This window comes from the organism of the source record quoted next, unplaced genomic scaffold (genome assembly GCF_019419815.1).
Source record: "Pyrus x bretschneideri cultivar Hongxiangsu unplaced genomic scaffold, Pyrus_bretschneideri_v1 Contig11, whole genome shotgun sequence".
Lineage (NCBI taxonomy): Eukaryota > Viridiplantae > Streptophyta > Magnoliopsida > Rosales > Rosaceae > Pyrus > Pyrus x bretschneideri.
Genome location: NW_025999402.1, coordinates 2,453,341 through 2,476,819, shown reverse-complemented (window position 1 = coordinate 2,476,819; position 23,479 = coordinate 2,453,341). Strand labels below are relative to the sequence as shown.

General features: G+C 37.2%; 3 protein-coding genes across 3 annotated transcripts; 2 read left to right on the top strand and 1 right to left on the bottom strand.

Moving 5' to 3' along the window:
- Window positions 1-2,521: 2,521 nt before the first annotated feature.
- LOC103938690 (transcription factor MYB1-like) lies at window positions 2,522-4,915 on the top strand. The gene is made up of 2 exons (XM_009348719.3): window positions 2,522-2,937; window positions 3,616-4,915. The coding sequence occupies exons 1-2, from the start codon at window positions 2,646-2,648 to the stop codon at window positions 4,488-4,490; spliced, it is 1,167 nt and encodes a 388-aa protein (XP_009346994.2). The 5' UTR covers window positions 2,522-2,645; the 3' UTR covers window positions 4,491-4,915.
- A 4,198-nt stretch (window positions 4,916-9,113) lies between these two features.
- Window positions 9,114-11,999, top strand: LOC103938688. The gene is made up of 2 exons (XM_009348718.3): window positions 9,114-10,048; window positions 11,473-11,999. The coding sequence occupies exons 1-2, from the start codon at window positions 9,612-9,614 to the stop codon at window positions 11,708-11,710; spliced, it is 675 nt and encodes a 224-aa protein (XP_009346993.2). The 5' UTR covers window positions 9,114-9,611; the 3' UTR covers window positions 11,711-11,999.
- Window positions 12,000-13,954: 1,955 nt separating this feature from the next.
- On the bottom strand, window positions 13,955-18,903 carry LOC103938687 (serine/threonine-protein kinase BSK6). Its single transcript, XM_009348717.3, has 10 exons — window positions 18,745-18,903; window positions 18,367-18,642; window positions 18,052-18,272; window positions 17,672-17,941; window positions 17,379-17,484; window positions 16,900-16,985; window positions 16,169-16,357; window positions 15,052-15,216; window positions 14,771-14,884; window positions 13,955-14,403 (listed from the first exon to the last, which is right to left on the bottom strand). Exons 2-10 carry the CDS (start codon window positions 18,446-18,448, stop codon window positions 14,161-14,163), a joined length of 1,476 nt encoding a protein of 491 aa, XP_009346992.2. The 5' UTR covers window positions 18,449-18,642; window positions 18,745-18,903; the 3' UTR covers window positions 13,955-14,160.
- Window positions 18,904-23,479: the final 4,576 nt, after the last annotated feature.

The following is a 23,479-nucleotide window of genomic DNA, read 5'->3' as shown; positions in this document are numbered from 1 at the left end:
TGTTTGCCTTGTTTGTTATGCTGACGCAGGTTACTTATCAAACCCACATAAGGCAAAATCCCTGAATGGTTATGTCTTTACCATTAAGGGATATTGCAATATCTTGAAGGTCTATGATATGACCTTAGTTGCTAAATCTTCGAATCGTTCCAAGATTCACCTTACTTCACTAAGCCAAAAGTGAGACATGGTTAGAAGTTCTTGTTAAGCATATTCGAAGTACTTGTTGTTTTCATTCATCGTTGAGTCCCAATGACGATCCATGAAGATTATGCCGCATGTATCCACCCGACCAAGACATGATACATCAACGAAATCAACGCCAAGACATATTGCGTCTACATTTACATCAGCAAAACATCAGGAGATTGAAGTCGTGCAAACTGATCCTAAACAACCTTGTCGACCTCTACATGACGTCACCGCCTAAGTCAACCTTCCAGAAACTTGTCTGAGGAATTGGTATGCCTAATAATCATATGCAATGCTTGTAGTTCTCATTTGGAAGTTCTGTCAAACTCAGAGGGAATATCCAGAAGTATACTCACTTGATCTTAATGTACTCTTTTTCTCTACGATTAGGAGCATTTTTTCCCACTAGGTTTTAACGAAGCATCTATCCTGGGCTGATCATACCCTTGTGAGCTCTTCTACTTGCACTCAAAAGACGTATAGTTTTGACTTAATGCAACTTCTCACTTTTCTTCTTAGTCTATGAGTTTTTCTCCCACCTTGGGTTTTGCCATAGCAAGGTTTTGTGAGTTTTACTTTTTATGTATTCTTCCGTTGATTTGAGACTCGCATTCGCTTATTGTGTCGACAACTTCATCAACTGTACTTGCTTCATTACTGAAGACCTGATGCGCCATTTACTTAAGTATTTACACACTTAAGGACGAGTGTTGCAGTCCTATTAGATTAGGAATGTGATTGTGTAAATCCTAGTATATCTTAGAATATCTCTCATATTCTTATTAGGAGTTGATTACCTATTAAGAGTTGTAATCCTAAAAAGGTAAGGAATTAACCTTTCCTACTATTATAAATAAAGTCACAATGGGATGGAATAGAACATACCTCACAATTACACATCTCTCTCTTCTCTCCACTATTGCCACACCTTTCTCTCTCTCTATGGCCTTCATAATCGTTCAGTAAATTATGCCTACAAAAGTATTATTCCTTCTTTTTTTTTCAATATCGAAGTAGGGTTGGTACTTAAAAAAAACGAAAGGTTGGTTTAATTTAGTTTTCTTTTTATTTTTTTATTTTTAATGGTTAAACCGAACCGCACTGATCATAATCGGTCCGACAAGAGGTTCCCATAATTCTCAAGCAATGGTTAACCGAACCGATCATAAGAGTCCCTTTACCTTGCATTTGCTCACACTCATGTGTCGTCAAAACCCCAGCCTTGTTCTTGCCGCCTCTTCAGTTGATTGATATCCTTCTTTGTTTAACAGGTAATAATCAAAGGAGTGAAAAAGAGGAATTATATCTAGAGAGGAACTAGAGTGGGAGAAAGAGCGATAAAGCAGAGGAAAAGAAAGAAAGAGTTATAAAACTTGACGAAAAGAACGAAGTGAATAAAAATATTGAAAATTGTGATGGATGGAGGGGAGGCAGGAGAGAATGGGTTCTAGAGGATTGGAGTGGTTTTTGTTGAATTTTGGCCAAATTTGTGGCCTTTGTTTTTTGGTTCCTTGCATTCGGCTGAAGGGAGAGAAAGGTGGTGTGTTGTTTTTTCATTTTTTTTTGTATGCTTTTAGTTGAATGGAGAAAGAGATGCCTTGAATAAGGATCCTCTCATAATCTTCTTTGTGAGAATCCTGGGATCTTCAAATCGTGTTCATTTATCGTACATCGTGCGGTCAGAAATCATTATTTAAAATTAAACATAAACAGTACCTAACGAAAACTAGCCGCACGATATACTATAAATAGACACAATTTGAAAATTCCCGAAAAGGATCCTCACAAAGAGGATCTAGAAAGGATCCTCATTCAAATGCCTTTTGTTTTAAAAAGGCAGTTGTCGTTTTTGGGAGCAAGTGAGAGCATTTAGCTCTCCCATGAAGCAAAAAAAGGAGAGAGCAGCAACCCCCAACATCATGCACAAATCGAAAATCGAACCAAACCAACTCAATATTATCAGTTAACTAACCTAATCGGTTTTAGATCTGACTTGATCGGTTTCGGTTTGTAATTTTAGCCAAACCGCCAAGTCTGTTTTCGTTTCGGTTTTGGCCCAAAAGCAACCCCATCCACCCACATTTAATTGAAAGGGGAATGACACGGAGACCAGATTCTTAAACCACAGTTTGTAAGAGAAATGATATGATGGTTGATGATTTAATTATTACTTAAATATTAATTAACATACTTATTTTTTATGAATGACATATCATTTAATTTTCAAATTTGGTTTAAAATTCGGCAAAGGGCACAAAGGTAAATTTAGGACAAGACACATGAGAGATTCGAAACTGTCGTAGAAATCTTGGGAGCTGTTTTTTATCGTGTCAACGGCGACAATAGTAGTACTAGTAGTCTACTCTTGCGGTTAAGTAAGGTGGGTGGTCGAGTACGAGCGGTGTGAATGTGTGAGCCAATTCCAAACACCAACTAAATAAAACAGGATAGAGATGGAAATGGAAGTCGCCGACGACCCCGCCGCCGTAGATATAGACGCCGGAGATAGCGGTGAAGAGGCTGCAGCGGGAGGCGGAGCCGGAAGCCGAAGGAAATCGGGGCGGGACAACGTGAAGGGTCCTTGGTCTCCAGAAGAAGACGCGGTGCTGAGTCGGTTGGTGAGCAATTTCGGGGCTAGGAATTGGAGCTTGATCGCCCGAGGAATTGACGGACGATCCGGCAAGTCTTGCCGCCTGCGGTGGTGCAACCAGCTCGACCCCGCCGTCAAGCGCAAACCCTTTACTGGTATAATATACTTTGTTGTGAACTGAACCCTGAAATTCTTTAATGAAATGTATGTTTTTCTGACTTTGAATTTCGAATTGAGGGTTTTGCTGCTTTTGCATCTTTTTAATTAGGATTTATTTTTTCAAGTGTTTAACTTTAAGGGTTTCTGTACAAGCTTCAATTTGAATTTCAAGTTGGGTTTTTGCATTATCCGTTTGAGCACATTGTTAACAAGCTTCAATTTTTCGCATTGAGCATGATTCCGACAGGATTCTTGATCCATCTGTTTGCAGAATTTCATGTGATGTTTTGTTTGGTCATGATTTTGATTCAATCGATAGCGGAATTGGACTGTTGTTATTCACATGTTGTTAGGACTTTTCTGTTTACCTAAAGCAAAAATTCTAGAATGCATCACTCTTTAACGTACATTGTTGAATTAAACTACTGTATGTAAGACGTGTGTAATACGTTGATGTACAGTAGGAGGAATCTACCTAAAGAATAGGCACATTTGAGTTGTTACATATGATATACATATTTGGTTAGTGGAAATGTGCATTATGTTGAAATCTGATAGCATATAATTTCAATTTTATCACTTTCTTCCGTCGGCTATTCCAGCCCATTTGTCATGAATTCATGTCTACATGATTCTTCCTGGAGAAGAAGGCTGATAGGTTTGAATTGTTTCAGATGCGGAGGATCGGATGATAGTTGCAGCCCATGCAGTCCACGGAAACAAATGGGCTGCAATTGCTCGGCTTTTACCAGGGAGGACTGATAATGCCATAAAAAACCATTGGAATTCCACATTAAAGCGCCGGTGCATGGACCCTGAGAAAATAAAGTTAGAATCTGGCAATATGGTTGAAGATGTTAGCTTAGATAAAACAAAAGGATCATCTGAAGAGACTTTCTCATACGGGGACGTCAATTCATCTAAATCTATGGAAGGAAGAGAAGTCAGTTCTTTTCAGCATATGGATGATCAAGATGAATACAATGGGTCATCGGAGGTTCAGTTTAGTCATGAAGCCACTGAACAGCCTAATCTTTTCAGACCAGTGGCGCGGATCAGTGCTTTTAGTGTATATAACCAATCAAATAGTCAGGAGCCTGAATCATCATTCCCAAGGCCGATTCCAGCGCAAGGACCTCTTCTTCGAGAATCAAAACTAGATGTTGGTATCAGTAAGTTTCTCGAAGGAGTTTATGGTGAGCTCTCGGTGCCTGATCAGTGTGCCCACGGTTGCTGCTGTGCACAGAATGGTATGAACTTTCAAAACTCGTTGTTGGGGCCAGAATTCATGGAATTCTCTGAGCCTCCCTCGTTTCCAAGTTTCGAATTGGCTGCAATTGCCACAGATATAAGTAACCTTGCTTGGCTTAAAAGTGGGTTGGAGAATAACAGTGTAAGAGGAATGAGTGATGCAGCTGGTAGAATAACAACTAATGAGTCTCGAGGAAAAATGGGGCGTTTTGAAGATAGTAGAACGAATCATCTTTTCCCTGTTGAAGAGAGAAACGATAGGCTAATGGGCATGAAGACCAATGTACTATCAACCTAAGACTGGTGCACAGAATGTGCTACAACTACAATCTAAAGCAGGGGATTCAGGTTGCTGTCACCGCCTAATCAAGTAGGATCAACAAAGATACTTGTTTCCCAGTCTGAGAATCGTCACTACTCTAAGAGTCACGGAGAAGCGAGAGGTCAATTTTTATCCTCAATAAACTTTCAATAACTGTTAATCCAGTTGAAAGGTGTGGCATCTCTTCTCTTCGTTAATACCATATGCATCTAGTTATTTAGCTGAACAGAATTTGAAGCAACTCTTTTCAACTCAAGAAACTGTCTCCCTTGTAGCTGCTGTCGGCTCAGAAAATATGTTTCATTGTTTCTGTTGGTTGTATAACCATAAACCCTATCAATCTCCCTTGTAGCTGCTGTGCATTTTCCAGATTTCTGACATATGAAAGGCTAGTTTGCATACATTAACAGCATCCTCAAAACTCAAGTTCTTTTTGACATTTCATTACTTGCCATGAGCGTTTATTCAGATTTATGGCTACAAAATCTCACACGTGAAGTTAAACTATTGACATGTATATTTTGTTTAAGATATCTCTTCTTTCCGAATGCCAACCCAAGAAGAAATTCTTAGGTCTGATTGCGAGGACCAGGTCACCTGTACAACTCACATGCACAAGACAATGAGCCTCGGCAATTTGGTCCAATTGAACCCCGTCCTGGTCCAACCAAGCCTCGGTATTCCACCTCTCACAAATACATAGGACCCCTGTATTTTGATCACACCCGACTTCACGTTGATCACACCGAACGTAAGAGTTGTTTTAGTCAGTCAGTCCTACCGAAGTTATGGTCCAACCCAAACGGATAGCTAGGAAGACTGGCTTTAGTTCGAATTCAACTTATTGAGAGGAGCAACAGGAATAGCGCCAAAGTGTGGAAGGGGAAACAAAGAAACAAGTAAAAACACTTGTAGGACCCCAGAAGATGGATATTGGACTGTGTCCTCCAAGCCTCCTCCTTTTTCAGTGTAGTGTAGCTGTCGAGTCGACGAACTGCCCCAGTAAAGGGTAAGATATTAGATATAGGGCAGCCCCACCATATGACCCTCCTCGTTGTCCTCAAGGATTACTTGCTCCTCTTTCAATTTGTAGATGGAGGAAGTGGGTCGTTCCAACTACCACTCGAATCACATGTGAGAGAGATATAAAAGCAATTCAAAACGGTGCGTTTGTTTAGCTAATTATTTGTCGTGTAAGAGTGGATATTGGAAGACAAAGATTTCCAGATATGAGAGGGAAGAATCAAAGGATGACCCACAACACAAGGAGGGAAGAACATTAAAGCTAAAGAGAAAAGTAGAAGAAAGAATGAGATTCCAATTCCATAAGTATATATATTTTTAATTCCATTACAATATTTGCAATTACGACATTTGTAACTCAAGCGGTCAAGGATTTTTTTCCTGCCCTTGGGATTTTGTGTTCAAACCCCTATTGCCTTATTATCAAGTTTATCAACAAAAAAATATAGGCATATATGTTTATTTGTCCCCCAAACTTATATAAAGCTATCAATTTTCTTTCAAACTTTAATTTTAGTTGATTACTCCCTTGAACTTTTATAATTAGCCAATTTTCCCCTTTGAACTTTAATTTTAGCCGATTACTTATCTGGACTTTTATAAATAGTCAATTCTCCTTGACACTAGATTTTAAAAAATTTCATCAACTTTCTATCCATTTTGATCACGCTGACAACACATGACAACTGTATGGGAACAAAAAAAATGAAAAATTTTAAAATCTATACGCTAGGGGGAGGGGGAATTGGCTATTTATAAATTATTAGGGGGTAATCAACTAAAGTTAAAGTTCAATGGGGAAATTGGCCAATTATAAATTTCAGGGGTAGTAGGCTAAAATTAAAGTTCAGGAAAAAAATTAGATGCTCTATACAAGTTCCCCGGGGGAGCAACTGACAAATACCTCAAAAACATATTACAGGAAATGAGGAGTTTCGCTAGTTAAGATTGAAGAGGAGTTCCTCCTCAATTTACTCCTTGACCGAATCACAAACCGTCCTTTGTTTCGTGGCTTGGCTGTTTCCTATTATTTTTAGACTGCCCTTTGTAATGCTTGGAATTTTTGTTTTGGTCAACTTTGTAATGGTTAGGATGTTGAGATGAAATTAACAGTTTAATACAGTTTTGTTCTTTATATGCTAGTAACTCATTTTTCTTTATTTGCCAATCATATGCCAAGATGCAAATTCCGAACTATATGGTCGTTTGCCTGAAAAAACAAATCATCTCGCACTCTTGCATTTTGGTTTCATCTATTGGTTGCTTTATACAAGTTTTCAGACACAAAAACTTATCAAAAGATTGAAGATAACGAAGAATGACTCCTTGTGGAATACAAAGCATTTTGCTTCAACCACGATGCATTGTAGCACTTGATACTACAAACCTTTCCAAAAAGAAGAAAAAGGGAAAGGAGATTTAAAGGGCAGACCAATTCTGATTTGGTTCGTTGGATCTTAGGCAACAACCATAATTGGAATGTAGCTCTTTCCAAAATTTCCACTCCATTTTCCTTTTTCCTTAAGATTAATTTTTTATAGTAAATTTATTTTACTTTTTTGTTCTTCACGCAAATGCAATATTACATAAGCGACACTGACCTTGAGGTGGTCCCACGTCCAGTCAACTCCATCATGACCGGGAAATTCCATAACTACAAAATTATAAAATACAATGAGGGGACATAAATATTGGACATGGATCCTCTCCGGATCCAATTGTTGTAATCCTAAAAATTCATCAATTCGGATAGTTGAAATTTGATCAAACGGTTAAAGTTATTATAATTTTTAAAATGAGTCTCTGCTTGTAACCGTTATATCAAATTTCAACAGTCCGGATTGATGAATTCCTAGGATTAAGACAATTGGATATGGAGAGGATCCATGTCCATAAATATTGCTGATGCAGTGCTGCTTATATCCACAATCTACGGTCCTGATTTCATCATTTCATCCATTTCATCCATTTCATCGTTCGGTTACATTACCCTACAAATAGACGGCCATGATCCATGCATGAAAGCATGGCAAAGGAGAGGGATGCATAGAGAAATCCTGCTTGCAGTTACTGGTACTAAAATTATTTTGTACTCTAGGAGAAGGAGCAGCCACTGATTAAAGTATGTAATGGGTAACTGAAAGTAATAAATAATTGGGACGTAGTTTCTGACACATTGCCGCCTTATCTTCTAAGAATCTTCATATTCTTTGCCTTCGTTTGGGTAAAATTTTTCAATACTTCTACAAATCGTATCCTATATTAAATGTCATAATATAATTAGTTAAAATATTTTTTTTAAGTATTTAATCAATTATATTATGACAGTTAGTGTGTCGATTCTTGATTTCGACATATTAAAAATCTCTTTTTCATTTGTTATACAATTGTGATGGCAAATCGATCTTTTTAAGGAGACGAGCAATTATCACTATCCAGGTATTAATTACATGCTAACCATCCTTTTATTTGAATTTTCTCTTCTTATTTTTTCAGTTTTTTTTCAATCCTATAATGTTGTTTGTTAATCTGAATGTCTAACTTTTAGACCATCTTTTAAAGATTAATTTTACAAAAATCAACTAAATTAGTATTGTTTAACCATTTAATTAACGTTGACAAAATTTCAAAGTTCAAGTAAGAAATATTGTTTACCTATTTATTAGATAATGTTAGATGATTCCGTGATTTTGTATTTAGTTAATTTTTTTGCAAATACGATCTTTAAATGATAGTTTTAAAAATAAAGGATTTAGATCATTGACATGAGCTTTATTATAAAGATGAGAAGAAAAGTCAAGAAGATAGAATGCAAAAGTAATATGCCAAATATGATTAAAAGACATTTAAGTGTTCTCCAATGGATATGTCATATATGATGTGGCATGTGAGTAATTTGACTCCTTACTTTCTAGTTGCTTTTTTTAACAGCAAACAAAGAAGGAGTCAAATATATTTAGTTTAATTTTTAATGCATGAGTCCCATTAACAACCAATAGAATAAAAACTAAAACTAACTTTGATTATTTTTTTAATAGTTAATGTAACTCTAGGCCCAATAAAATAATAAAATAAATATTTGACACATCTATTGGAAAAAAAGAGAATTTAGCACTTGTATTCAATTTGCCACATTAGCTATCAAATAAAATTTTGACATACTATATTTGACATCTCCCTTGGAGATGCTTTAAGAAGTTTCCTAGCATTGCCCTTGTAATTTGTGTTTAGAAATAGGAAATGTATTATATCAAACAATTAATCTGATTTAGGTGTCATTAATAATTTGAAAAAGACCTTGTAGTTGACTCAAAGATTTATGAGTTGATATAAAATTTGATTTAAAAAAAGAGCCAATATTCTTATAACTGGAAAAAAAAACCACTTTTTTTTTCTAAATTAGAAATTAAAATAAAAATTTATGTATGTATTCAGCTTGTTCTTTAAGAAAGTATTAATTAACGTGTTTATGTTTTTATTTATGATAAATTAAATAATTTTTAAATTTAATTTAAAAAATTAATATATTTAGCATTATTAGTATAAAACTACACAGCACACCAAATATTTCACTAACTTTTTCTTTGTTTTCTCTTTTTTCCACTTATCACTGCTTTTTTCAAATTTGCAGGTTGTCTTTATCAATGGAAATCTCTCTTCCGAAAAATCAGTGCACCCACCGCACGTTTTCTATATCTCTTCCTCCTCCATGAGGGGTACTCAGTCCCAGCTCTCTGAAGCATGACTCTTGCTCTCTGAGACCTCTTTCTCTCCTCTTTCTCTCTCTACATTCTTCAAGCTTGCAAGCCTAAACCTTTGTCCTTAAACTGATCAAACTTTATTGGGTGCATTTAATTTTGTTGGTAACAAATTTCCAACATAAACAATCTTAATGGAGTTGAAGTTCACCTAATCCAACAAAACCCACTTCCTTATATCCTCAAATTCCATCAAATATTTCTTCAACAGTTTTCGAAACCCCCCAAAGCTCCAAACTTTAATGCCCGAATGCTCTGTTCGTTGCCTTGCGCCGGAGTTTCAGCTTCTGGGTTTTTAAAATTTTAACCTCCGAACATGTCCCAAGTCGATTTAGAGCAAGGAACCCACCGCCGCTCCTTCTCCGGCAGCGCCGACGGCGGCAGCAGCGTCTGCTTCTCCGACGCAGACGACGGGTCGTGTTACTCTCAGTTCTTCTCGACCAATGGCGGCTCCTACGACGAGTACAATTTCGCTTTTGTCTCTGATCCTCAGCTCGGCGTGGTGTCGGATTCTCGGAGAGCCTCGTCTGTTTCGGACAGTTCGGTCGAGGTTGTGGAAATTGAGATTGGGGTGCCGGAAATTAAGGTTCATTTGGATAGGGTAGAGAGAGACTGTCGGATTTGTCATCTGGGTTTGGAGAGTAACAGCCACGAATCCGGAGCTCCGATTGAATTGGGTTGTTCTTGCAAGGATGATTTGGCTGCTGCCCACAAGAACTGTGCTGATACGTGGTTCAAGATTAGGGGCAACAAGTAAGTAAATTTATATCTGTTTTTGTTTTTTTTGTTTTATATATATATATATATATATTAAATTTCGAGCCCTTTCGGTAAATCGTTGGCCAACCTGCTTAGGCGGAAGGAAGAAACGAAGACAGAACCTCGGTTTTTAGTTTTTAGCATTATGCAAAGTTTATATCTTTGGTTCGTTGGCTAACCTGCTTACCCGATTCTTAATGTCGAAGTAAGTCTCGTAATACTTGGATGACCTATAGAACGGCTCTACATAGAAGATATACATTTTAGACGTGAGTTAGGCTGGTTAGTATTCTTAAACTAGACTAAAGTAATTTAGAATATCATCATGTCAAAAAAAATAAAAATAAAAAGATAATATTAAAAGAGGGGAAAGGGATTTGAATCCTTCCACCAAATTCATCAATCTGAATATTTGAAATTTGAAATTTGATACAATGGTTAAAAATATAAACCTTCTTTAAAAATTATAATAATTTTAACTGTTTAATCAAATTTCAAAAATCTAATTTAGGGGAAGGGATAGATCCCTTCCCTAAAAGAGGGCAATGGACAAGACAAGGTAAAGGAAAAATTGAAAGCATTGAAATGTGTACAAAACTAGAATTCCTTACAGCTCTGTCTTTCGTCCAAGAATCTCTGCTCCTATGTGATTCTCTTTCTCTTTTATGAAAGTGGGGATTTGACATCTTATTGATTTTTCCAATTAGATTTAATCTTTTGCAAAAGCTTTTGTCGGCCGACGCGCTAAATAATTGATATTTCCTGTGTTCATATCCACATTCCCTATTCATCCAGCATGCTTAGTGACAAATCGCTTTTAATTGACATTTCGAGTACGATAGATGTACAAGTAATCGAGCTTTTGACGTATTGCCATGTATCATTATTTCACCATGTGACGATTGTTTATTGGATGAATCGTGCATTTTTTAAACATATGACAAACGTTTATTGAACAAAAAAATTACTAGAACTAAAACTTAGTTTCATGAGAGAATCTCTCGATTTTGTGGGTGTCACTTACATATTAGCAATGGCTGCATAGATGCTGACAGTAAGATGTGCGGTGGCATTGCCACTTTTATATCACATTGATTGCACATGTCCTGGTGATGCTCTGATAATGGTGGCAGATACGTCATATGAAATCTGATAATTTCGATGTTTGAATCTGACAGGATTTTATGAAATCTTACCGTATACTTGTAAAATCCGTGCAATATGATCTCACATATGATGTGCGTCTTGCTACACTCCTTCCTTTTCATCTTAAATTATATCTCACGTCTGCGAAGTGTGAGCGTTACCATTGTGGCCTTCTAACATTAGGTTAATATATTAATCTGCTGCGTTCGGAATTGTTATTCATAAACGAAAACCATTAGGTTAAGATATTAATTCCACTCCATGTTTTCCAGGACCTGTGAGATATGCCAGTCAGTTGCACGCAACGTCGTTGGGCCAAATGACATCGAGTTCACTGAGCAGTCAAATGAATCCAGCACTGCCTCAGCAACTGCCGCAGTTGCAGCCCCAGGGGCCTCCACAGAGACTCGAAGTTTCTGGCACGGTCACCGCTTCCTCAACTTCCTTCTTGCCTGCATGGTATTTGCTTTTGTCATATCGTGGCTCTTTCACTTCAACGTTCCGTCGTGAAATTCCGAGCAAAGAGTTAAGAAAACTTGGATAATCAAAAGAAAAAACAAGTGTAAATGAAGCTGCAAAATCTGCTGGATGATTAGTAACACATAGTTGCGAAATCTGCAGCGTTTATATAGATTAGTAGTAGTACATCATATATTGCTTCATGTCCACTTCTCTTGGATTGTTTCTTGTTCATAAGTTGGCTTTTTCACGTCTTCTCTTCAAGGCGTTTTATGTGTCAAAAAATGAGTGTCCTTCGATCCTAACCCTATATATAATTATATAAAATATATCTTTCTTTTTTCTTTTGGCCAGTGGATTTGGATTCTCTGAAGAGCAAGAAAATTGCTGAATTGAATTGTAAAATTGCTTCATTGCTGTTGGATCATACTCTGTCCAACCACATCATCAAGTTCAGCTACCATATGTTGCTCGGCAAACCTATATGGCATGTCTATGGTACGAACAAGTCATGAATTAGGAGAAGGGAGGAAGGAATTGGTATGAGATCGATCAATTCTTTCGCAGAGATTTACTGCACATAGCCGCTCAATTTATCTCAAACAATGTTTTAAAAGGCGAAGGCGAAACCAGGGCATTTCATGGAAATCTTCTCATAGGCGATAGCCTCACAGTAGTATGATACTTAAAATATATATATACAGGCCTTTAAGTGAAGGGATCTCCATTTTTCAAAAAAAATGGGATACCTCCCTTGACTATTAGATTTGATTTTAATGAAATTATGTGGTTAAAATTAAATCACAGGCTAAAGAATTTCAACCATAGGATTTCATTAAAGTCAAATCTAACGGTCAAGAAGATGTTCCTATTTTTTTTTTGAAAAATGGGGATCCCTTCACTTAAACGCTTCCTCTGTGTGTGTGTGTGTGTGATGATACTTTGTAAAACAATCAAGCAAGCATAAAAAGGAATCAAATATTTGACAATTATTATTATGAGGACGGATCTATGTCACTACTTTTTTTACACAACTTTTGACACATTTTTGTGAGGCCCACTCTCTAATGTATTTCAACAATTGGAGCCGTCTATCTTTTAGATCATCTCTCAAAAATCATATCTACTAAAATTCACCAAAATCTAAAACCATATAACCGCTGGATTAAGGGTTTAGAGTTTCTTTGTTGAGCCGTATTCGTCCATTTTCTTCACTATAAATGAATATCTTAATGGTTTTGGATTTGTCTATTTTTTTCGGAATGATGATCTATGAATGATGTTCTAAAAGATAGGCATTCATATTGTTAAATACATTACGAAGTGAGTCCCACAAAAATGTATGTCAAAAGTTATATAAAAAAGTGGTGTCACGGATTCACCCCATTTATTATTTCTCTAATTCACATCATAAAGTCATAATAAACTAATAAAAACTAAGTAGCAACATAAAATTAGCATGAATTTTGTAAAAATCATGCCCAAAATGATGTCATTTTATGTTTGAGCTTTTGTTTTTTAAAGAACAAAAAGATTCAAATGCCCAAATCGTCTAGACTCCTGAGGCAGTTAGGCTAGTCTTTAGCCCACTCCCTCTGGGCAGAAGTGTTTTTCAATGCTTAGCAAATTGGTCACTTCCCCGGCGATCGAGCGAAGGTGTTCTCAAAATTGAGAAAAATACATCGGCTTTTGATTCAATAATGCTATAGTAGCAAAGGTGAATTGTGCCGGCCCCTACAATAGCTTTCAAAAATCTCATAAACTCTTCGGTATTCGATTGCAGATTTTAACACAGAACCAACTTCTTATTTGATCCATACGTGTTAGGGCTGGTTTGGTATTGATGTGCTTTGAAAAAAAACTGATTCTGTTGTACTGTGAGAATAAGCAGCTGTGAACTAAAGCAGCAGAATGTTTGGTAAACTTTTTTGTAAAAGTGCTTTTGAAAAAAAAAAAACAGTATTATAGTGTTTGGTAAACTTTTATGTAAAACAGATGTGAAAAAAGCCGATTTTTCAAAGTTGGGTTTTGCAGCTTCTTGTTTTTGACTTTTTTTCACCCAAAAGTGTGAAAAAAAACTGAAGCTGAATGTTTACCAAACACAAAAACAGCTCTCAGCTTTTTTTGATACCAGCTTTTTTCAGAATCACCTCAGTACCAAACCAGGTCTTAATAACTCAAGAATTGAAATAACCCAATAGCTCATGTTTTAGTAAACGCGGAAAGTCGAGAATCAAAATAATTCCAATACTCGTTTGCAGAGGCCAGAAACAAAAATTATCAAAACCAACAGAATAATCTTCCAAGAAATCCTGAATTGAAGCAAGCAAAGCTTAAAGCCTTCAAATACCCAAATCATAACAATAAAGAATAGATACAAGGCTAAACAAACGACTACTAATATAAGCGCCGCCGGGATGTTAACGGAGGCAAAAGCGTCGCCCGGATGTTAACGGAGGTATAGAGGAAAAGAAGGAAAAAAAAAAATGAGGCTATACACTTCAAGTTTTGTTCTTTTTGGCTTCCAAATTTGTGCCATCTTTGAGTGTTTCTTGTGCATCATTATCCATGCCAAGGATGAAGAGGCAAGCTGCTTGAAGGTACAAAGCTGTCGGCCACTCGGGAGAAACTACCTGGGCTTGCATAGCATCCCCCAGAGCTTCTTGTGCCATTTCACTTATCAGGTAAGAGAGGCAGCGCCGAGCATACACCGTGGGTGATACCATGGTCCCGCCGTCGATGAACTACAAAAGCAATCAGAAGGGTAGAAACATAAATCAGCGTTGATGTGACAAGTTCTAAATCCTAACAGACACCCTAAATGCTATTCTCCTGATCTTTCTCAATAGCATTGTGTATAAGACAGTCTGACAACTTATATCATATGATCAACAATGTACGTACAGAAACAGTTCAGAAATTAACGAAGCATGAAACCACTATCAGATTCTGAGGCTTACTAAACTGTAAGCGTGCATTCTTGAAAAAATAAAATAAAAAATCCAGATACAAGGCCAGTTTTTGAAAATTGCGATGTCTTTAAGTTACGGAACAGGTTAGAAGCATGGATTGTGCACACCAGTTTAAAATTATTCCCGAACAGAAACTCACTTGTGTATAGGAATCAATCGCAGTTGTAAAATCTTTGGCTCGAAAAGCAGAATCTCCACTCTTCTTAGAATTCAAAGTCTCCTGCATTTGATTAGTCCACAGCTGGAATGAAAGCTGCAGGGCCAAATATCTCAAGCAGGATTAGCACTATAAGGAATAATTGTATTTAAAACAAGCGCTTCTTGCTGGTCATACTTCAAACACGTGCACACTGTCTTTTTTTTATCAAATATCACAGATCAGAGTTCAAAGAACTGAGCACAGGACATACAGTAACATACCTCATTAGCAATCCCCACATCATCCTTGTATCCATTCTTTTCCAATATTTCATGTATGGCAGTGAGATCCTTTCTCAAACAAGCTTCTCCAAAGGGTGTTAATGCCAATGGCTGCGTTGAGGATGCGCTTTCATGTGCAATACCCATCAAAACATGTGATGCAACCTGCTTGAAAACTAGGCAATGAGAAATTATACTCTTCACAAGCAAACTAAAGCTCTTAAATGGCAGGCTAGCATTAACAATGCCATGCCCACAATTGATGAGGGGGAAATTAAATTTCACTTTAAGTATAAAATTTCCTTCCCTGCATCTGTTTTTTTGTTTGGAGTGCCAATAACACCTCCCTTTTAAGAATAACATAAGAGAGAGATAGTATTCTGTACGTCGAAGAGGAAGCCTACTTATAGGCTTAGGGATTGCGAACTAATACAATGGTACCGGAGACGATACTAGTTTAGAAGAATATAAACCTAACTCATGTCTAGGACTCTAGGTTAATTATAATGTGAAATATCTCAGCCATACATGTCAGATATTACAATAGCATCTTTTTCAAGTCGGAATCCAACGCCTCTAACCTATATCTAGCTTGTTTATACATGTAGGCTCAAGATGGTTTCTCGTGTATCACCTTTGAGTTTCAGAAGTTGTTAATGATATATTCCTCACATTATATATATATATATATATATATATAATAATCTGGACACAGGTTAACTCCAAATTCTTACTATACGTAAATGGAGATACTGTCAAACTGATTTGACCAACAAAGATTCGGACTAACGAGAGGAGGAATATAGATCGTGTGCAGAGATGGTTGGCTGCAATATAGATCAGCGGCGGTGACAGTGATGGCTGGTATGAGCTAACAAATTAGTACAAGCCATTAATTGGTGACTCTGATATCACGTTAGAATAGGGACACAAAAGAAAGAAATAGGAAATTATGCATGTTGTGAGTGAGTAATAATGCATGTACAAGGGAAAGTCTATTTATATGTTTAAAGGGTGTAGTGCATTATGAGGAAAAGTAAGAATCTAGACCTAATATTTGTATGAGATTATGTGAAATAAGTGAGATACACACTAACAATAATGATAGAATCCTTACCTCTGTTTCTTTCTGAAGTGACATGAGAGCAGTGACGAGGGACTTTGCATTTGGCCGCTCACGAGCTTCATATTGCAGACAACGAGAAGCTAAGCGTACTAACTCAGTTCCGTCATCATTTGAGAAATTACCCTCCAAAGCAGAATCCATTAGCATCAGGAAATTCCTGCCGCGAATTAGATCTAGCGCCTTCAAACAAGACATGCAAACATGGTCACCCCTAATTTGATACTCAAATCAACATTTGGAGTCCTAAAACAAGGGTTCTTATAGGTGTTTATAACGGTTAGCCTTCTTCAGTTTACTTCTGCAGTCACCAAGGACCAACTTTTGAAGCAAAAAAGTTAGCCATAGGAGCGTGAAACCGCTTACTGGTATTATTAACCAAACACCAAGCTACAAAAGAATCCATAACTACTTGGGATCAAATGAAACAAAGAAAAGGATATTTAGGGGAAATTTACCAATAGCTGCTAAAATAAATGATATTTTGGAATTGTTTAGTTGGGACCAAACTTTTTAAATATCTTCACTTTTCTTTTGCCAAACACAGTGCATATTTATGCAAAGATTCTGTGACCCTAGCTTGCTATTAGGTATCCAAACAAACTCAAGTATTATTTTTCATTCCAATGAGAGATTTATTTTTTTGTCCCACGATTCCCCACTACTATATATATATATATATATCATGAAACGTCATTGTAAAGAAGAATCGCCATAGAACTCACATGGCTGGGGGGAATATGTTTGCCACTTAGAAGATCAAGCAACAATGTTCCGAAGCTGTAAATTACACTTTCTTGCGTCACCCTACCTGCCAACCAAAGCACATGTACATTTATAAAGTTATAGTACCTTCTGAACATATTGAAAGCTTGAAACCCAATGGAATTCGTAATAAGGCAAGGGGAAAAAAATTCCATGTGCTCCACCAACGATCCAATATACAACTTGGCATCCTTCTCACATTGAATTTTATTGAAAGGAACTGATGAAAATCTTATTCTTAATAAGAATAAAGGTGGCGCAAAAACTTGTTAACTAACTTTTCAATACACAAATTCCCAATTCAGCGAATTGATTCCCTTAGTTCGAATTCAGTTCTAAGCAAATGAGTCTTTACGTGTGGTGTCTGTTACTAAATTCAAAAGCATAATGTTGCTATTACTTTCTAAAACCGCAAGCATTTCAATCGAAGTGATCATACCTGTCCTGAGATACTCAGGAGGAGTGAAAGCCAAGTTTGTACTGTAACTCTTGCCATCCCTGCTATTCTTCATGAGGCCAAAACATGACAGCCTGGGATTACCATCCTGTGTACCAAGTCAGAAAACCCAAATGGTAAACAATAAAAACAGATAAACCCGCGATTCACAACCTCGCGGGAAGTCCTCGTGTTGCATACCCTACTTTTCAATTAAAACCGAAAAATATAACAGATTAACCCCAAAAAAACAAAAATCAATCCAATTCAAAAATACAGAAGACTTTATAATCTACCTGATCAAACAAAACCCTGTAGGCATTGAGATCATGATACAAGGCACGACCTTTACCACTGCAGTAATCGAGAGCTTGAGCCAGATACAGCGCCACCCTCAGCCTCATAGCCCACCTCATCGGCTGGCTCTCCCAGTGGAACAGGTGCTTCGCCAGCGTCTCGTGCGCCATGAACTCCGCCACCAGCAGCCGCTCCTCCCCTTCGCAACAGCATCCGATCAGATTCGCCAGCCTCTCGCTCCTCAGGCTCCCCACCGACCTCGCCTCCTCCTGCAAACAAAAATATTCGACCTTTCCTTATTTTTCCAGAAAACAAAAAAATCTGGGACTGGGATTTATCAAAATGTTGAGAAGTGGAGGGAGGGTTGAGTTTGACGGACAAGGAATTGGCGATTGTCGGGCCAGGCGAGCTTGTTGAATCGCTTGACGGCGATTAACAGGCCGTTGTCGAGCTTTCCCTTGTAGACAACGTTGGGAGCTTTTTCGCCGTGCTCGGAAACTATGTTGTCGGAGGCGAAGCCAGACGTGGCGGCTTTCATTTGGTCGAGGCTGTACTCCGTGAAGGTCGGCCATATGCTTTTGTCGCTTTTGCTCCCATTGTCTGCAACAAAACAGCAAACGAATGGTCCGAATCACACTCAGAAGCTCAAAAAAAAAAAACATAAATGGAAAACAGAGAAGAAGGGCCCGGTTACCCAGTTCGGAGGATTCGAGGACGGTGGGTTTAAGGTGGGAGTGGAACCAGCAGAGGGAGAATCTGGAGCAGCGGGCTCCCATTTGAGATCGAGCGTCGGAGAGTGAGCGTGGGAGTGGGAAAGTCAGATGATCAGACGGTGGACATCAATCAGAGAGAAACAGAGGAAAACAGAGGAGGGTTCAGTCTTTGAATCTTCAGAGAGTAAAGTTCTGGATCCGAAGCTGATTCATTTCTCAGGCGCTCTCAGTCCTAGTAGCTGCTCCCAGCAAGTTCACTGTTATCAAAGTACCATAAATATATATATATATTAATTAGTGCTTAAGATGATTATTATTGCTAAATTGTTAATTAATCAGTGTGAATGTGTGTCTCTCACGTTTGGCGTGTGAGTGTCAGAGTTTCAGAGAGTGTGAGTGACTCCGTTATGTGTTGCATAAAAGAATATGCGAAAACGAAAAGGAAACGGCCTTTTTCTTCCATTTCTTTCCACTTTCTTCTGCAAAGTCATGATTTTTTCCTCTCTCTCTGTTTTTTTTCTTCAAGAGAGTGGATTAGTGGTCAATTCAATGTCCGTTTTGCTTTGTTTCTTCAGTGGGGTCAAGAAAGTCAAGCAAACTAATGAACCAAATTTAAAAATTCTTTCTTATTAATCACTCCTCAATAATCTCTCTCAATTTAATATAGGGGTGGTTCGGTATGGGATCCCATACCGAAACCATTGTCCCGATTCCCAAACCGAAATTTTTGGGAATCCCAAATTCAATCCCAATCCCAAACCAAATTTTCGGGAATCCCAATTTTCGGGAATCCCGAAATAATTTCGGGATTTCGGGACAAATCGGGAATCCCGAAATGCTTTTGGGCTTTTGGACTAAAATTTGACATATTATGTTTTTGGGCTAAAATTTGACATATTATAAAGTAATAAATAAAGTAACAATGTTAGCGTAATTCATGTAGAACCATGAAAGAAAACGAATATAAGGCATGAATTAGAAAAACCATAGATTCATGAAACAACTCATTAAAATTGAAATGATGGATCACATAGCAGTAACAGCACCATCTCCACGAGAAGGGAATAGGAAATTAGAAATTAGAAATTAGAAACCAATACTTTGATTTGGTTAGTTCAGAAAACACAGAAGGAAAAAGGGTTTCTGTACAAGTTAAAAGGTATATGCTTTTAGGTCATAAAAGTCCCATGTCTCCACCTCCACACAGAAGGAAATAATTCTCTAATAATAAAAAAATATATATATATATTTAATATTTATTTCAATTCGGTATGGGAATACCGAAAAAATGAAGATGCAATACCGAATCCCATACCGAAAATTTCGGTTTGGTTCGGGATAACATACCGAAAATTTCGGGAATTTTGGTTTGGGATTTTTTTGGTTTGGGATCGGGATTTTTTCGGTTTGGTTTGGGATTTTTGGGATTTTTTTCCAGCCCTAATTTAATATGGTTCGAAAAATTGAAAGTCCAAACAAATCGGACCAAATACCGAAGGAACCAAACTGAAAAAACTGAACCATATTTAAAAAACCGAATCGACCAAAGTTGATTCGTTTGATTTTAATTTTAATGATTCAGAAATCGAATCAAATTGAACTGAACTGAACCGAACTAGCCTTTACCCTTAACCGACATCATTTTTTTAGTTATTTAACCCAAGATGATGCAGTTCGTTCTCATCTTATCAAATATCTGTTTGGACTTCGGACACTTTTTATTCGGTTTGAGTTTTTTCCTTTAATATAATGTTATTTTTCTTACTTTGGTGCTGAAAGTTTTATGAAACTACGTTAAATCTTGGAAAGAATAAAAAAAACCAGTAAATTAAATTTCAGAAACCGAGTTGAAGATTATGAACATGTTGATTAGTGTTATCACTTGACTTGAAATATCTTCAACAAACCAATGAGCGAGCAGGTTAGTGAACAAATGAAGTTTTAACAAATTTGAATTTTAGAATGTTTGTTACAGATTTAAACAAAAAAAAAAAAAAAAACAATTTCATGTCTGTAAAAAAAAACCAAACCGAACCCAAATCAAACCGTTAAAAACCAAGCCCAAGTTAATCCGAAGAAAATCGAACATAAACCAAATCAAACAATAGTTTCGGTTTGGTTTCAATTTTTTGACAAAAAACCAAATCAATTGAAACTGAACCCACCCGTTTATCTTCTGGTTAGTCCCCATCAGTTTATACTCTTTACATGATCACCTTGTTTCACAAGTTGACAAGGGACCCAGGAGGGAAAGAAAATAGGGCTTAAATTATTCTGTTACAAAATGTTGGCAAACAATTGAATTGATGTCAGTTGGTGGTGACAAATATTGGCCTTAAACAAACTTTATTGACAATCGATATGATGCGTGACAGCATTTGGCCTAATTGGTCTTTCTTTGTGCCTAAAAGATATGACTTTTGAAGGTAGAGATGATCCTTGTTTTATCAAGATTAAGGGTAAGTGAAATGAACTAGAGGAGTGAAGAAGAAGAGACGTGCACTGTGTTTTTTGGACTGAAAACTTAAAAAATGACATCATAGATTAAAGTGTGACACACTTATATGTTTAAGAAGGCAAGTTGAATCACAATAAGTTTCAGGAGGTAAAGTCGGACTCCCAAATACTTTAGGGGGCACACCAGTAATTCAACATTGCAATTTTGACTATGCTCCAACAATATTAGTCAATTTCTACACAACAAAAAACGATCGCATGAAAACATCTGTTATATTACTGGTATAAAATAAAGTGTTTATGAGGGGTAGAGATTCTGCACATAGATTGCATAAAGTGACTTATTATATAACGGTTAGGGGTGATTAATTTGTTAATGCAAATACATAAACCATGTGATTAATTTGTTTTTTAACATAATGTAGTTGGTACATGCGAGAAAACCTGTTATATAATCAATTGTATATAATAATGTGTTTATTAAGAGTAGATAGTTTGGTGAGATATAGACACGTTTACGTTACGAGACAAGAAAGAAAAACAAAGAGTGTATCATCTCCTTTGATTTTTGGAATGGCGACAATTCTAATTTATAGAAAGAGAATCGTTTCTAACTTTTTACCCGTCTTCACATTTTAGCAAATACAAAGTCCAATCTTAGGTAAAATCAACTTTCCATTGTTACATTTAACAGTCTTTTTAACTTACTTGTATTAGAGAATTAACAGTTCGAATTTACCCTTTTCTTTTTGGGGAAAAACCAGATCAAGCTTTTCACCAATTGCAGGTTTCTCCAAACAAGACAATGAAAGATGAGCATGCTTGATCAGACAAGAGTGTGACAAGTGTTGCTATAAGTAGCAGCAGTGTAACATGCATCCATATGGGTGTCTAGAGACCCCTTTCTTTTCCCACTAAAAATAAGGAAAAGAGCATATCAATGAAGAAAAGTGGTGGTTTTTTTAGAGCCTAGACATGCCTCAATCATGATATTTCACCTCTTACATCACACCACAAGGATTTTTACGAAACGGGTATATTATCATTGTATCATTCTATATCAATGATGTACTGTATTTGTATGTTTCTGTCTACGTAATTTTATCTCATTGACACAAGACAACACAGTTGCAGTCTACTCGTGCATACATATTGCTCTCCGTATCACTAGACCACACGACAAATTGACAATCGTGCATTAGACGGATAAATTACACTTGTAAAATACTTAACAAACATTTGTCAGACCATGATGCCACTGTCAGTAAAAATTAGTTGCGTGAGAGAATAGCTTCCACATCACACATTATAATTATACTTAACATGTCTCTTTATTGACCAACTTTTACAGCTGAAATTGCGCCTGCGTTCTTTCTGGCCAATGGCCATGGCAACAAGTGGGGTAGTAATCCTCTCATATAACTCATGAGGAAAGAGAGAGATGAGGCGGGCACATTGGGGCCTCCATGCTGTCAAATATCACAGAAAAAGCTCACATGGCCGAGCAAGCAATTTTTGCTGTGATCCAGCCCATATCCGTCAAACTATAACATAACCAAGCAAAAAGAATATATTAATTAAATTACAAGATCTAAAGTTCGTGTTTGCAATGATTAATTACATGATCTAATGTATGCAAACACATGCGCCCACCCTTGCATGAGCTCAATCGAAGAATGTGGTTTGGGACGATAAATTTTTTGAGCGCACTGCGTCAAGGCACTAATACAATCATGAAGCTTGCATGAAAATAGGATTTATATGATTCTTATGAATGTCATGCGTAATGCGTTGGGGTACATATAAGATTAATTTTTAGTTATTGACATGTCTATCTATCTGATAACTAATCTAAGGTTACAAGATTGCGATCCAATTTTGAGTATACAGTTTGAGAAATTTAATTTAATTTCTAAAAACCTAATTTCTTGTACACCATTCACTTAAAGAGGTTTCAAAATGTGGATATTAATACTAATCTAATTTAAGATGACTGGGGACTGCAGTCAGAGTTTTGAGTTAGGGCTTGGTATGGTATGAATTGGTTCGGTTTGAGCCAAGCCACTCACCATTTCTGGTTCGGTGCGATTAGACAGGCCGAGATCCGCCGCGGGCGTGCCGAGACAAAAATAATAAAGAGATACAGAAGTCCAAGATTTATTTCTGTGTCACCAAACTCCAGTTGAGATTTGATGGATATTGTATGGTAAAGGACAGGAGGCACGTTATCCCTCCACGTGATAAGAGAAGAGGACGCATGTGAGGGTGAGGTCTCAATTTTGTAGGGGAGGGGGTCCTTCCAACTCAGATGTGGTGCCCCACGCTCGAAAGGAAAAACTGCAGAGCAACGTGGGGTGCGGGGGCATATATACCATCATGTGCTCTCTTTCCCTGTCGTCCACATCTAATGCAATGTCGAACTCCTGGGAAGCTATTGTGGCAGTATTTGAAGTCAATAACGCACCGTGGAACATATAAAAAACAGGATAATGTGTTTTGGTTTGGGATACTGCCACAGAAACATTCCCGAACGTAGGTAAGTCCCCTTTAACCATATTCATCTAAGATCTATTGTGCATGCTGGTGCTATATAATGATCTGAAGTAGAACAAAAGCAGGGCTGCAAAACGCGAAAAC